This window comes from Xyrauchen texanus, chromosome 17, assembly GCF_025860055.1.
Source record: "Xyrauchen texanus isolate HMW12.3.18 chromosome 17, RBS_HiC_50CHRs, whole genome shotgun sequence".
In the NCBI taxonomy this organism is placed as follows: domain Eukaryota; kingdom Metazoa; phylum Chordata; class Actinopteri; order Cypriniformes; family Catostomidae; genus Xyrauchen; species Xyrauchen texanus.
Genome location: NC_068292.1, coordinates 20,608,707 through 20,623,780, shown reverse-complemented (window position 1 = coordinate 20,623,780; position 15,074 = coordinate 20,608,707). Strand labels below are relative to the sequence as shown.

At 38.8% G+C, this 15,074-nt stretch overlaps 1 protein-coding gene across 6 annotated transcripts in view; it reads right to left on the bottom strand.

The window, feature by feature from the left end:
• Nucleotides 1-15,074, bottom strand: part of LOC127658220 (voltage-dependent calcium channel gamma-7 subunit-like) — a 75,762-nt gene that overhangs the window by 11,861 nt on the left and 48,827 nt on the right. For 4 of the 6 annotated variants that reach the window (XM_052147385.1, XM_052147386.1, XM_052147387.1 and 1 more), the window contains 3 exons: nucleotides 5,249-5,444; nucleotides 4,505-4,591; nucleotides 4,283-4,423 (listed from right to left, as the gene is read on the bottom strand). In XM_052147385.1, coding sequence (XP_052003345.1) covers nucleotides 4,283-4,423; nucleotides 4,505-4,591; nucleotides 5,249-5,444 — 424 coding nt within the window. Of the gene's footprint in view, nucleotides 1-4,282; nucleotides 4,424-4,504; nucleotides 4,592-5,248; nucleotides 5,445-12,012; nucleotides 12,030-14,026; nucleotides 14,177-15,074 lie in introns of those variants that run through there. The other 2 variants (XM_052147390.1, XM_052147392.1) reach the window with 2 other exon arrangements.

Here is a 15,074-nt window from a genome sequence, read left to right as displayed (position 1 = left end):
CAACTCCATATGCAAGTCTCCATCTCATTCTCTCTCAAACACATACAAAAACACAGATGTATTTCACAGCCGCCCTATCTAACAGTGCCATCAGCTCACTAGATCTTTACTATTTAATGCTTTCTCTTAAGTACTTTTGCCACCAGACCCTGCCTCTGTCCTGAGGCCTCCTCCCAGGCTGCAGGACCCCGCCCCTTTCCTTAAGCTTCCTCCCCGGTTTCCCTCCTTTCCGTTGTGTTTTCTGTTTTGTGATAGTACTCGTATAGTTTGTCTTGTGTATTGTTTGATGTTCCCATTTTGGGACTCTCGTCTTGTTTGTCCATTGGCAAGGGCGTATATTGACTTGGCGATGTGCGCTCATGCCATTCGGGTGTTTTATTGTCTTGTTAGAGCATTTGGCTGTTATGTTTGTTATGGTATGTGTCTCTCTCTTACTTTATACCCCACCTACTTGTTTGCCTATTATTACTTTATTAGTCACACTTGTCCTGTCTTGTTAACCTGTTCATTTCTCTCCCTATTTTAGTCTAATTTCCAGTCGATCTTGTATGTTTGTTTATTCCAGTCAGTCTGTTGGTTGGTCTAGTTTCCTGTCCTGTTTATTCCTACCTGGTCCAGTCGGTCCTGTTCCCCACTGTCTTCTGCCCCAGCCCTGGATTAACATTTTCCCCTATGGGATAGTTTACGTTTTTTTAAAAATTATTTTCTCCCCAATTTGCAATGCCCAATTCCCAATGCGCTCAATCCAGGTGGCGGAGGACAAATCTCAGTTGTCTCCACGTCTGAGATGTCAATCCATGCATCTCATTACGTGTCTTGTTGAGCAAGTTACCGTGGAGAAATAGCGCGTGTGGAGGCTTAACTCTATTCTCCGCGGCATCCACGCACAACTCACCAAGCGCCCCACCGAGAGAAAGACCCACATTATAGCGACCATGAGGAGGTTACCCCATGTGACTCTACCCTCACTAGCAACTGGGACAATTTGGTTGCTTAGGAGACCTGGATGGAGTCACTTGCCATGTATTCAAACTCGCGACTCCAGGGGTGGCAGTCAGTGTCTTTACTCGCTGAGCCACCCAGGCCCCCACCATTTTGTGGTGTTAATAAATCCTACATTTTTTTTTAGACTCTACGCTTGGGTCCTGGGCCTCACTCTCTTATCCTGACAGACAGAGAACACAAAGAGAAAAGGACAAGTAAAAGGTGTTTATCAAAGGCAGCCTGTAAGGAAGCCTGTGCTGCAGATAGAGAGAGGTGTGTTAGATAAAGTTGAAGGTCTTTTCTAGCTGTGTGCAAGGTTGAGGCAGTAATGCAGTAAACAACAGTGGCATCTGCATACAAATAAGTTCTACATTCAGAGAGGGTTAGGGCTAGCCATCTTTCACTGCAGTCTTCTATGAAAATGCTATTTCATGTACATTCATAAAAATTATTAGTTTCCTGGAACCATGCTATTCAACAAAACAGATGATTTACAGGACCTAACCTATCAACAGCTTTCTAACCAAATGATATATTATTATATACATAATCATACTACACATATATGAAAAGAGGCACAGAATTTGAAGGTAGGCCTTAAAATACATCCACAGGTACACCTCCAATTGACTCCAATTAGCCTATCAGATTCGAATTAACTAATTGCCTACAGGCTTGATATAATTTTATGGAATTTTACAAGCTGCTTAAAAGCACAGTTAACTTAGTGTATGTAAACTTCTGACCAACTGGAATTGTGATATAGTCAATTAAAAGTGAAACCATCTGTCTGTAAATAATTGTTGGGAAAATAACTCATGTCATTCACAAAGTAGATGTCCTAAATTACTTGCTAAAACTATAGTTTGCTAATATGAAATCTGTGGAGTGGTTAAAAAATGATTTTTAATGACTTCAACCTAAATGTATGTAAACTTCTGACTTCAGCTGTATGTATGTATGTATGTGTATATATACATACACACACACACACACACACACACACACACACACACACACACACACACACACACACAGTAGTGTTTCCATGTTTTATGGGGACTTTCCATAGACATAATGGTTTTTATACTGTACAAACTTTATATTCTATCCCCTAAACCTAACCCTACCCCTAAACCTAACCCTCACAGAAAACTTTCTGAATTTTTGCATTTTCAAAAAACATAATTTAGTATGATTTATAAGCTGTTTTCTCATGGGGACCGACAAAATGTCCCCACAAGGTCAAAAATTTCGGGTTTTACTATCATTATGGGGACATTTGGTACCCACAAAGTGATAAATACACGCTCACACACACACACAAACACACACACACACACACACACACACACACACACACACACACACACACACACACACACACAGTACTGTGCAAAAAAAAGCATTTGTCTTCAGCTTTAGACTCCCAAACATTCCTTTTGCAAATAGAAAAAATTAGAATAGAAGAACATGGAGCCCTGCAACAGATGTCATGGCCCTTACAAAGCCCCTCATAGAATATGCCAGAATATGCCAGTCTGAGATTACATAAAGAGACAGAAGCAATTGAGAATAAACAGATAGAAGAACTGTGGCAAATTCTCTAAGAAGCTTTGTACATCCTATCTGCCAACAACCAAGAAAAAACTTTGTCGAGGTGTACCTAGAAGAATTGGTGCTTTTTTAAAGGCAAAGGTGGTCACACTTAATATTGATGTAGCTTTTTTATTTTTACTGGACTTTGCATGACATTAAGTGATAAATGAAAACTATTTATGTCATTATTTTTGAACACATCCTCACTATGCAACATTTTTCAGAAATGCCTAAAACTTATAGTGCATAATCTTATATATTACAGGAATGGATAGTATTTAAAACAAATTATACAAACAGTCTGCTTAGATAAAAAAATAAATACCTTCTCCAAAACATACTTCTGTGATAAATCTCTCAGTGATTGCTATTCATTGCAGCATGAAGATTGGTTAGTAGTGTATGGGTCTATTGCCTAATTCTCTCTAATGTGCATGTTTTATAAACTTGCTGACCTCTGCTGTTGCAGCACTGAATTGCATGTTAAAATATTTCAGGTATTCTACCGGGTGACTGCATTTTTGTATACATATATTGATGACCGTCTTTATTGTATTAGAGCACTGTACAAATTACATGTGAAAATAATAAAAACACAATATATGAAACCATACAGAGAAAGCTGTCATGTGACAGCTAAGCTAACCAAATGATACATTTTATAAAAGTGATTTTAAAGAACGTATAGAACTCATCTGATATATAATACTACCATCAAATAAACTTCATCACCACAAATTGCATTTACTTGTTTAAAACAGTAATAAATAATAAACAGATGGAGCATTTTCATGCTCACACAGGTTTAAGATCAGAGAAGACATTGCTAATTGAATGAGTGGTGTTGCTGCATTCTAGTGACTACAGAACACATTTAACATCTAATACTCCTCAGAAAAAAGATATGCATTAGATGTATTATTATAAGTTTTTAAGAGAAATTTAGAAAGTGGAAATTCAAGGGAACGTTCCACCAGAACTATTTGTGATGACATGACTCTAGATGACACAACATCAATCCAAAAGTGTAATATTAATTATTTAGATAACATGTCTATAAAAAGAGAGAAGTTTGTTTTTTTCTACAATTCTGGGCACTTTCCATTGACCTTTTGACTATTGTTTTTACAATAGATTAAGTATATTTTCTTTCGCCTAACCTCTATACCTGACCCAAAAATATTTTTTTGCATTTTAAAATTTTTAGTTAATTATTGTTTAGATTATTTAATAATACATTTTCCTTGTGGGGGCTGTTGGCAATGTACACTATGTGATTTCAGGTTTTACTATCTTTGTGTGTGTGGGTCACGTTCTGCTTACATTGTGGGGAAGTTGTCATGATCTTGCCTCATTCATCCTGTTTATTCTTGTGTTGGCAGGATTGTGACAGTTTCCTCTGCCCATCACTCCGGTTGTCCCATATACTGTTGTTTCTTGCTCTCCCTCGTGTTTCTCACAGGTGTTGCTCAGCAGCGCAATCAGCGTTGTCATGGCAGCACTGTACTTATGGGCAGCACCTGTATCCTATCTCCCGGTCCTCTATATATTCTCTCCTCATAAACCACATAATACCCTTGTAATTACTAGGCCCCCCCACACACACACGCAAATCACTATCTGGCACAAAATCTGATATATCCACACAAACCTGTCACATAGTGACAACAGCACTCAGATGGAATGGTTTTCCCACTACCTGAGAGGATGAAGAAGATTCCAGAAATGAAGGCCAGGATGGTGCGCTGGGGACGGATGTGGCCCACGTTACTGATGATGAAGGCCATGAACACGAAGAGAAGAGACACCATAGGGAAGGGCGTAGCTGTCCTCACCATCTCTGCCAGAGCAGGAAATACATGTGTGTTCGGTGTACATATGTTACAAGCAAATTTGTTCTGAAAAAGTGACTTTCACTCACTTAGGATATTTGCTGTGTTTTCTGTAGTAATTTCAATCTCTGGTTCTGTAAAATACTCAGAGGCGACACATCTACCTTTCTCTGAACCTAGGAGAGTTTGAAAGAAAGAGGATATATTAACAATTTATGAATAATATATGAAATAAAACATGGATAGAAATGGAACAATTTTACTATGAAAGGCATTAAACAAATTCCTGCTTATGTACATATACTACTCTAGCAACAAACTACAGTATTCAAATCTACTGCAATACAAAGGCAAAATACAGTAAGTAGACATTTCATCAAAATCGAGTTGTGACAGACTATGACCTGTCCTGTTACAGACAGGTTTGGCTCGACTGTTCTCAGATTAAGAGGTAACAGAGTGAGACTGTTTTATAATCCACATTTGGTTGGACAATCAAAAACTTTGAATTTGTTTTTCTCATTTTCAGTGTTGCCGTAGTTACTGAGTTTTGGCGATGTATGTAATGGACAATTAAAAACTTTGAATTCGTTTTTCTCAGTTTCAGTGCTGCTGTAGTTACTGAGTTTTAGCGAGTTTTAGCGACTAGCAGTGTGCATGCTAGTCTAACTACTATATACTACTTTCTCTGTGTCTGTGTACTTACACAAAACACCAAGGCACCATGCATGTGTGATCTGCTTGAATGTACCTGTGTCTAGTTCCATACAGTACACATTTACTATGAAACACACTATCTAGAGGGTGTGCACATACGGTATGTGTGTCTGCACCTGCAATGAAACACACTCTCCAGAGGCCAGAGTGCAATGCCATCTTGATGTCGATTGTTTGGTTCTGCTGCAGTACGATGCCCTCCTCCATCAGCAGCCAATAATCCGTCGCCACGGCAACCCCCACCAACAGCAGTCCACAAGCCCCAAACACTGTGGAGAGCAGAGTCAGAGCCCTGCTGCTGCAAGAGCTCATCTACACACACAGACACCACATACATATCACAAAAGAGAGAAAACCATCAGTACATCAGAAGAGAACAGAAATCCACAGCTATGAAGCAATAACATTAGGGATATGTGTAATTGTGCGTGAGAAAGCACTGTAAAACAGACTTTTGATCAACTGTTGTTTTTCTTCAGTTCACCAGCAAAATGGCAAAAGAGGAGAGTAAAAGATCAGGAGAGAAGCTAAGTGTGATATCCCATGAGTTTCCCACTGTGGCAACATCAACTGATCACATGAAAGGTCAAAGTTCACCTGGCTTAACGGATGACAGTCATTCATTGAGGGAGAAAGGGAAACATTATTGCCAGTGATTAAAATGGCACAACACACACATCACACACACGCCTATAGGGCTATGACTCATAGCTTTACTGTGCGACACAGAACTCATCACACACACACACACGCACACACACACACACACACACACACGCACGCACACACACACTATTTTAAGTGAACACACTCCGTTTGCTCACCAATTTATTCTGGCATGCCTTTGCAATACAATTCAGTGTTCAGAGGAAATTAGATGTTTTAAAGAGAGAGAGAGAGAGAGAGAGAGAGAGAGAGATTCAATGAATGTATGATTATATGGACTGGTGAAAAAGCCAACTGTGCACAAAATATCTGCAGGATTTTTAACATCCTGTCATGAACTGAGATAAAATGATGTTTGAATAAGTGTTTGATTATAAATGGTCTCCCTGAACACAAAATAATTTCATTTCTAATCCTCCTCTGCATTAGATGTGTAATGAGCTATTTTTACATTTTTAAAGGGCACCTATTATGCCCCTTATCACAAGAGGTCATTTAAATCTTTGGTGTCCCAGAATGTGTCTGTGAAGTTTCAACTCAAAACACCCAACAGAACCTTTATTATACCATGTTGAAAATGTAAATTTTTGGGTGGGAATAAAAACCAGCTGTTTTTGTGTGTGTCTTTAAATGCAAATGAGCTGGTGCTCCCCACCCTGTATCCAGAATAGGGCGGAGTTTTAACATCTCTGCTTTGGATAACTAGACATCATAAGCAACATGACTGTCAGCAAAAATAATGGTATTCATCCCTATATGTTTGAACTGGAGTCAGACACTGATAAGGGACAGACTAATCAGAAGAAACAATTTTGAGATTGAACCAGGAAGTTTCCGAATGGTTATTTGATAAATGTATTTATTTGTTGTAGAGTGTTTTCAGCAGTTTTGCAATGATGGATGAGCACCACACACACACACAGACACACACACACACACACACACAAAATACTGTTAAATGTTCGCTATAATGAAACAACACACACAAACAAACACGTCCGTCTGCAATGTCCGTCAACAGTTGTGGGCAGGGCCTGTACAAAGTACAGAATCTGTGAATGGCTTTTTCTGAGACAGTACTTATGATTAATGGGGATTAAAGAGGACTTGGTGGATTTTTATCATTATAGGGTGGTTGTTTACAAAAACACACATTTATGTTAAAACACCATGTAATAATTCATTTTGCATAATAAATCCTCTTTAAGAGAAATTTAGAAAGAAGCAATTCAAGGGAATGTTCCACCAGAACTATTTGTGATGACATAACTCTAGATGGCACAACATCAATCCAAAAGTGTAATATTATAAGTATATTCAATATAAAATGTCTAAAAAGAGAGTTTTTTTCCACCATTCTCGCCATTTTCCACTGATCCTTTGACTATTGTTTTTATAATAGGTTCAGAATATGTTCTTTCACCTAACCTCTATACCTGTAATAATATTGTTTGCATTTTTCCTTTTTATAATAATTTAATATGTTTAAAGGAATAGTTTACCCAAAAATTAAATTTCTCTCATCACTTACTCACACTTATGCCATCCCAGATGTGCATGAAATTGTGTTTGACAAAAATCACATAAAAAGCAGCCTAAAAGTAATCCAATAGGTTAAATCAATGTCTTCAGAAGCTACTGAATATTATAGGTGTGGGTGAGAAACAGATAAATATTTAAGTCCTATTTTTTAAAAAAATTCTCCTCCCTGCTCCGTCAATCTCTACTTTATCTTTCAAATTATTCTTCTTGTGTTTTTGGTGATTCACATTCTTCTTGCAGATTGCCCCCTACTGGACAGGGAGACGATTTCTAGCAAAAAAGGACTTAAATATTGAACTGTTTCTCACTCAAACCTATCATATCACTTCTGAAGATATCGCTTAAAACACTAGTGTCGTTTGGATTACTTTTATTCTGCCTTTATGTGCTTTTTGGCGAGTTAACATTTTGGCACACTTGCATTGTATGGACCTACAGAGCTGAATTTAAATGTTAATTTTTATTTGTGTTCTGCAGAAGAAAGAAAGTCATACACATCTGGGGTGGCTTGAGGGTTAGTCAATGATGAGAGAATTTTCATTTTGGGGTGAACTATCCCTTTAATAAGCCGTTTATCTTGTGGGGACTGTTGGCTGCTACCCACAATTTATGTCACCTTTTTGAAGGTGCCGAGAATCGCCTGCTTGCATGTGAAGCGACTGAGACATGTAAACGACCATTCACGGTTCATTTTGTTGTTATGTGCATCAGGTTACTACAATAATAGACCAGTGTGCAGCACAGTGTAATTTAAACAGACTGCATATCACAGCCAAGACAGACACGTTTGAGCTCATGTTAAAGTGCTTGCCTGTTTCATTCGCCCTCTCTCTCCTCAACAGTTCCCTGTATCTTTTTACTGACTTGTCTAATGAGAAAAAGACAAATATCAATAAAACTAATATCATATATACCATCTGCAAATATGCACATTTCTCTTTAAACAGATGTAATAAACCAACCTCACACATCTTCAGCAGATCCAGTGTCCTGTGGAACGCTCATAAATCTTCCTCTAAAGCACATATTCTAACAGCCTCTCCTCAACAGTTCCCTGTAACTTCTAAACATAAAAGGCAAATATCAATAAAACTTGTATTATATACCATTTGCAATTGTGCAGATTTCTAATTTAAACAGATGTAATTCATGAAGAAAATACAGCGTTTTCTTCTCGTCGTATGCTCATCTAACATCTTCCTCTGAAGTGTGAATTCTATCCAGAATAAGTTTTGATTCAGGATCAGGATAAAAATTTCCTCTGATTCACAAATCATGACTGGAAATTGCTGCTGCTCTTGCTGGATCTGCAGAGCACATGAGTGCAACTTCAAGGGTGCATCCAAAACCAGGAAAATGCTGCCTCCGGAGGCTGTATATAGAGGTACGATGAAAATAAGGTGCTTTTCAAACTGTTCGGAGACCAGTTTCCTTAATAGTTCCATTCTTTCAAAATGAAAGCCATTAACTGATTAGGCAGCAAGGTCAGCAAGGTCTGCAAGTCAGCTGCCTACGTTTTTGGATGCAACCCAAAGTAAATGCGTTTCACGTGCGCTATAAGTAAATGTCTTATTCACATTGTCTTATAATGTACAATTGTACTATGTACAATTGGTTTGATCCGGTATTTTTTGAGTAAATGCGATTGTTAATGCGCACATGCCAGCCATGGTTGCTGGACTCCTGTGTGTACTGATATTTCCTTCTTCCTAATGTATTAACAATTTCTTCATGTGCAAATAAATTACTAAAATTTGATGACTAAACAGAAATCTGAAGAAACTGCTATCTACAATTTAAAATAGAATATTATTTTTTATTTTGTGTGAAATTGAGAAATATAATGCTAAATAAGTTTATATATATATATATATGTATGTATTAGCAATTTTATGTTTGTTATTTACTATATACTAGCTATAATTCCATATAAATTATGTATAATGCATTTGTAAATGACTTAGTCATTAATGAACCCGTTTATAATCCATTAGCAAAAGAAACATTATTGTAGTGTACCCACAATTTAATTGTCATGCCAAAATAGCACTTTGAATTAAATAGAGAGAGAGAGAGAGAGAGAGAGAGAGAGAGAGAGAGAGAGAGGGGAGAGGAAGAGAGAGGAACAGGGCAAGAGAAGAGACTGCTATAAGGAGAGGCCAAATATGGGGCAGATAACTAAAAATGGCAGTATGTAAATGTCAGAACATTTTGAACTAGCACTCTCTGTGTGAAATGTGTGAGATCACATGTTCTTTCTGACCCATTCACCTCTAATTCTCCCAGGGCAATGCTTCGATCAATTCTTAATTAATGAGGCATGTGTTTTATCTTGGTTGTGCATATTTGGATGACAGGGCTGACGAAAACATAAGGTCTTTTTAAAGCAAAACGCATGCCCCATTCTCTCTGCATCTGTGCTGAGCTCATACAGTGGGTTTCATCCTTTCATTTACTTTCTACATATTTAAGGATTACAATTTGAGAAGTGATTAATTGAATTAATCCTGTCATTCTGTAATGTGCGCATTATTGAATGAATATGTTTCCTGTCGCTGTGCAGCTGCTGCTATGATGACTTTTATGATGGATACTTTTGTAGATGCTGTATATTGTTTGTGTGGGTGTGCTTTTTCGTGCTGTCATTTCCCCTCTGTTTTTTAGAGTTGGTGATTCAGCGCAGCACCCTAAGCAACGATAGGGAGAAACAGGGATGAGAAGAAAGAGCACAAGTGTGAGAAAGAGTGAAAAAGACAGACTCTGAGAAACATCAGAAAGCGTCTAAGCTTCTAAAAGATTCTCAGTGCAACACTGAGCCATGTGTGCAAGTTTTGTCCCATGAAGAACGATGCAACCCAGAACACTATCAGTCAACAGAAAATTAACCCCAGCGAATGATGGACAGATTCTGAAATTCAGTAAAACTGGCATAGGGAGAGCACTTTGCTGGTGGTGAGTGCATTGAAGCAAATGCAACAGAGGCAGAAACCATGTCAAACTCCAGCTTGACCATCTACATTGAGATTCCCAAAAAGAGAAATAATTTTTCCAGCAAGGCTCTTTTGCCCCGCAGCGCTTCTGCACCCTCAAGGCTCGGTGTACTGATGTAGAAGAGAAGTTACTTCTCCATGACAAGCCCAGCCTTCCCAAGATCAACATCAATCTCACACACCAGTAAGCTACACTCAATTCCTTAGCTTTCTGTGAGATAAACATGGCTATAGCTTGTTTGCACATGACGTCACGTCACTGAGTTGCTGTGACGCGAAATGCAGATGGCAGGAATTTATTTTCTACATATGAAAGCACTATCACAAACTCAAAATGCCTATGTTTTGCATCGTTTAGTTACTCAAATCGATCAAACCGGGAAACCACAAGGAGCTTTTATCGTGTACCAAAAGTTGTTGTTCATAAGGGGAACAAATGCAAGAAATTGACTGAAAAATGCAAGAAAAAATGGCTTGTAAATCTGCGTCTGTGGTCGGGAGGAGCCGAGTTGGGTAATGCTTGTGTGTGCAGTGACAACTTCGTCAAAGTTAAGTTAATACAACTTAAGAATAGAATAGACATTTCTTTATTAACCACAAATGGAACATTGTATTTTGCATAGTTCATCTGTGGGCGTGCACTGGTGATATATTTAAAACAATAGATAGTACAAGCAACACCACACTAACACTTAACAGCTACACAAAATACAGGCGAACGTAAATAACTTATCCTGCCATGCAATTGCAATGACTTCTATATCTTGTTTCACGATGATCCATATCTTTAGTGGCATTTATGCATACCTTTGAGAGTGGTTAACCTAATAACATAAAGTAAACAACCGTAATGCTAACATCGAGAGGCGCAGCAGCGTTTAATATTTGTTGCTAGGTTAATCCACAGGACAAAAAATAAATGCCACTCACCTGGCGAAAACCAAACGACAGTCATTGTGGAGCACCTTGGTACTGAGGTCGTTGACCCAACCACTAACAAAAAAAGTAATATGCCTTCATACTTTTGTATGCTTTCATTTGTTTTCTGGAGTAGAAGGATGTCTGGAGGACAAGGTAGTTGCTTATATCTACCGCCTCAATGACAGGCAACTACTTCAATTCAGTTGAAAAATCGCTCCTCTTCATAACATAAGGATCACGTCCAACATATGTTGTGATTTTCGGTTTATACCTGTCTCTCGCAATAGTGTCTAAACTAGTACAGCACGGACTTTCCTCCATCTTGTTCATTCTGATTTTCACTTCCTGACCTCCGAATTTTGCATGTCATCAGAATCACGTGACTGCAAACAAGCTAATAGGTTATTATTTTGACTCGATCAAAGCTTGAGGTAATAGCATTGTTTTTTACATAAACAGTGTGATTATTCTAACCGGATCTCATGAAAATTAATTTACCATGTCAACATTTTTGCATAGCGAAATTACATGCTTCATAACACGTTTTGCTGCAGTTGCCCAGTGAAATGTCCAGCGAGGGGCGCCAAAAGCGAGTGAAGTGGTGTTGTAATCAGACAAGGTTTTAAGATGAATGTTAGATGGAGGTTTTAATAAGTAAAATGTTCCTCCCAAACCTAAGATTTTTATCTAAACCTAACCAATATTCAAAAAGCAAATACGACACAGAAAGCTCATTTTCTGAAGCAACGACATAACAACACCTGTCAGCTTGCACGCATGGCTGGGCTTGAGTCCAGGTCCTCCGAGGCCAAAGTCCAGCACTCTATCAGGTGGGCCACTGTGCAAGCCACTGTAATTACATTGGAATTAGTAGGGATGTGCCCGAAGCTGAATACCGTATTCAGAAATGACACAAATAATGACTTCAAAACAAATTACGAATTCATCCGAATAATATAAAAATATTTGTTTGACTGATTATCCAAGAAGTACAAGGATAAAGCAATATTTAAAATAAACATATCCAAAATTACAATTCATTTATGAGTCTATGAAGCCAATTTTACTAAAGTGTAAACATTATGAATGAACGCAGTCTCAACTGTGGAGCTTGTTGAGAGAAGCCTAACATTAACGAAGATACTATATCATATACATTAAAAATTTTAAACACTTCTTGAAATGTCTATGTTAACGTATCACACAATAACCATAATAATTCCCATGTATTTATTTATAAACCAACCTGAGCATGATGTTGAATTACTGAGCTGAAGTGATGATTTCACAGCAGAGCTCGTCTGTCCGTCTCTTAAAGTTGAACACATTTATATCCACGTCAGCGATTAAGATAATTATCTGTTTAAGACTTTATCCCCCAAAAAGTTAAAATGGTCCATAAAAGTTTAAATGCATTAAGTGTAGCCAGAATATTCCTGTACATGTGATACGAAGAAACTGAAACATGCTCGTTCTTCCTCAATCGCTTTATGATGTACTAGTTTAACAGGAGCCAGCTGGCACGCGATAGATTTGCGGTATGTGTAAACCTCACTCCCGTTGCCTCAAGAGGCGCACTAGCGACTGATGCTAGAGGCTGTAGCCTTTAGCCTCCTTTTAGCGCGCACACCTCCCAGGCTGGCCAGCACCGGTTCGAATCTCGCTCGGAGTGGGTCAAGTAGGAACGGTTACAGTGGTGCTGTGACCCAGATGGGATTGAGATTAAGGGGGGTGAGTGTACCGGGAGCCAGCTGGCACACGATAGCTGTGCGGTATGTGTAAACCTCACTCCCCTGGCTTCAAGAGGCGCACTAGTGACAGATTCTAGAGGCCGTAGCCTTTAGCCTCCTCTTTATTGTGTCCGCCTCTCATGCCGGCTGATGCGGTTCGCATCTCGCACCAAGCGGGTCGAGTCACTACAACAATGCTGTGCCAGTTGACCTACAGAAGCACAAGCATACCCACTCTTTAAGACTGATCCGTGAGTTGATGTTGCACGAAGTACAGTACTGACAGTGTGCACTGATCAGTGCTTTGCACACCCTCACTGAGGATAAAGTGTACTTGAATAACAATATTAGATCTGCATCCTATTAAGTATCTTACACTTAATCAATTAAAGGATAAAGCTAAGAAATTAACAAGATAGCTATATGTATTACATTAAATGTGTTTTAAAAACAAAATATTAAAAACAAAAGGGGAACAGTGAGAAAAAAGGACAGAGAGAAAAGAGCATGCCAGAAAGATTTAGGCTAATGGATGGATGTAAAAAATGTATGGATGTAATGTATGCAAAGACCTTGGCCCAGTAATGATGGAGTTCCCACTTAAATGCCAGCGCGCGCCTCCTGAGGCACCTGACTGAGCCAGATACAAACTACCATTCATACACTTAGTACTGCCGATGTGACTAACACAAAACTGCACAACAGCTGCAGATGTTAGTATTTTCCACTGCTTATCAGTATCCTAAATGACCCAAGAGGTTTACAGTCTACAACCGATTACAAACATCCCGCTCTTCTATGTTTAAGCGTTACCCACATATTTTTCAAACTGGCAAAACACGCGACGAGCTCGCGAACCTGCTGGGACATAGGAAACTGTGAACGCAGTCGAAACGCGCACCCATTAATACATCCCCATTTATTTTCTAGAACTGGTCAATAACACTTGACAAAAGTCTGGTGTTAAAATGTGTTTAGAGTCAGTCACACGTCAGTTGATAACAGTGAAGAACAATGAAAACAGACTGGAGAAGCGCGTACTCACCCTGGCCGTGCGCGTGGAGCTGACGAGTGTGCAGAGAGCGCGCAGTCACAAGCAAAATATCCGCGCGCTTGCTGAATCTCTAAAGTGCGTATTTTCCACTGAAACACCATCATCCTCTCCTCCCTTACATCTTCATGCTTACCTTCCCTGTTTTTATTCCAGCAAAATGAAAGAGAGAGAAAGAACAACACACACACACACACACAGAGAGAGAGAGAGAGAGAGAGAGAGAGAGAGAGAGAGAGAGAGAGAGAGAGTTTTTATGCCCCTGATGTCCTAAAACCTAATAAAAGGATTAGAAATTCGCAATGGAAAATTTACTTTTGCAGTGTGTATCGACGGATAGATGTTTTTTTCTTCCGTGTAGGTAAAAATGACTAAAAAGTCTAGCAACATTTTAAATAAACAGTGACTAACAAAACATCAGCGGAAGCTGTTAAATGTCAGTGCTTTCAGACATGGAAAATACAGCCGATATTGCAAACCATGTGGTTTAACTGAATGTTTGTGGTGTTTCTTTGCAAGACTTGCCAATTTCTAACTCTCTTCTGTAAAGAGAGAGGAATAGACTAAAGCAGTCTGTGTGAAAAATACCAGATTTGTCGATAGTTTATTGTGATAAATTACACAAACATTTGCAGCAACAGCATGAGTCAGATACAGGAGCGGACAGGCCATCGGGAGCACCGGGCGTTTTCCCAGGGGGGCCGCTGGGTAATTTGGGCCGGTCAACTGCTACTGGCCTTAAAGGTGGCCGCCCTGGACCACAACATGCCTCCGCGGACCCCATAACAAAACAAACATTCAATAAACTCAACAAGGTAAGCCAATAAAATTGCTTTTATTTTGAAATAATGTAAAGACAATTTCTTCATCTAACTATTCTAAACATATTTTATGATCTTGTATAGCTATAAATACAGATATAATGCATTATTATTATACTTGTTGTTTCCACACCCGCATATTAACTTTGCACTTCTACAAAAAATGTGAAAGCTTTGAAGAAATGCTGACTTATCACAGCACCTAAAATACACACTTTCCC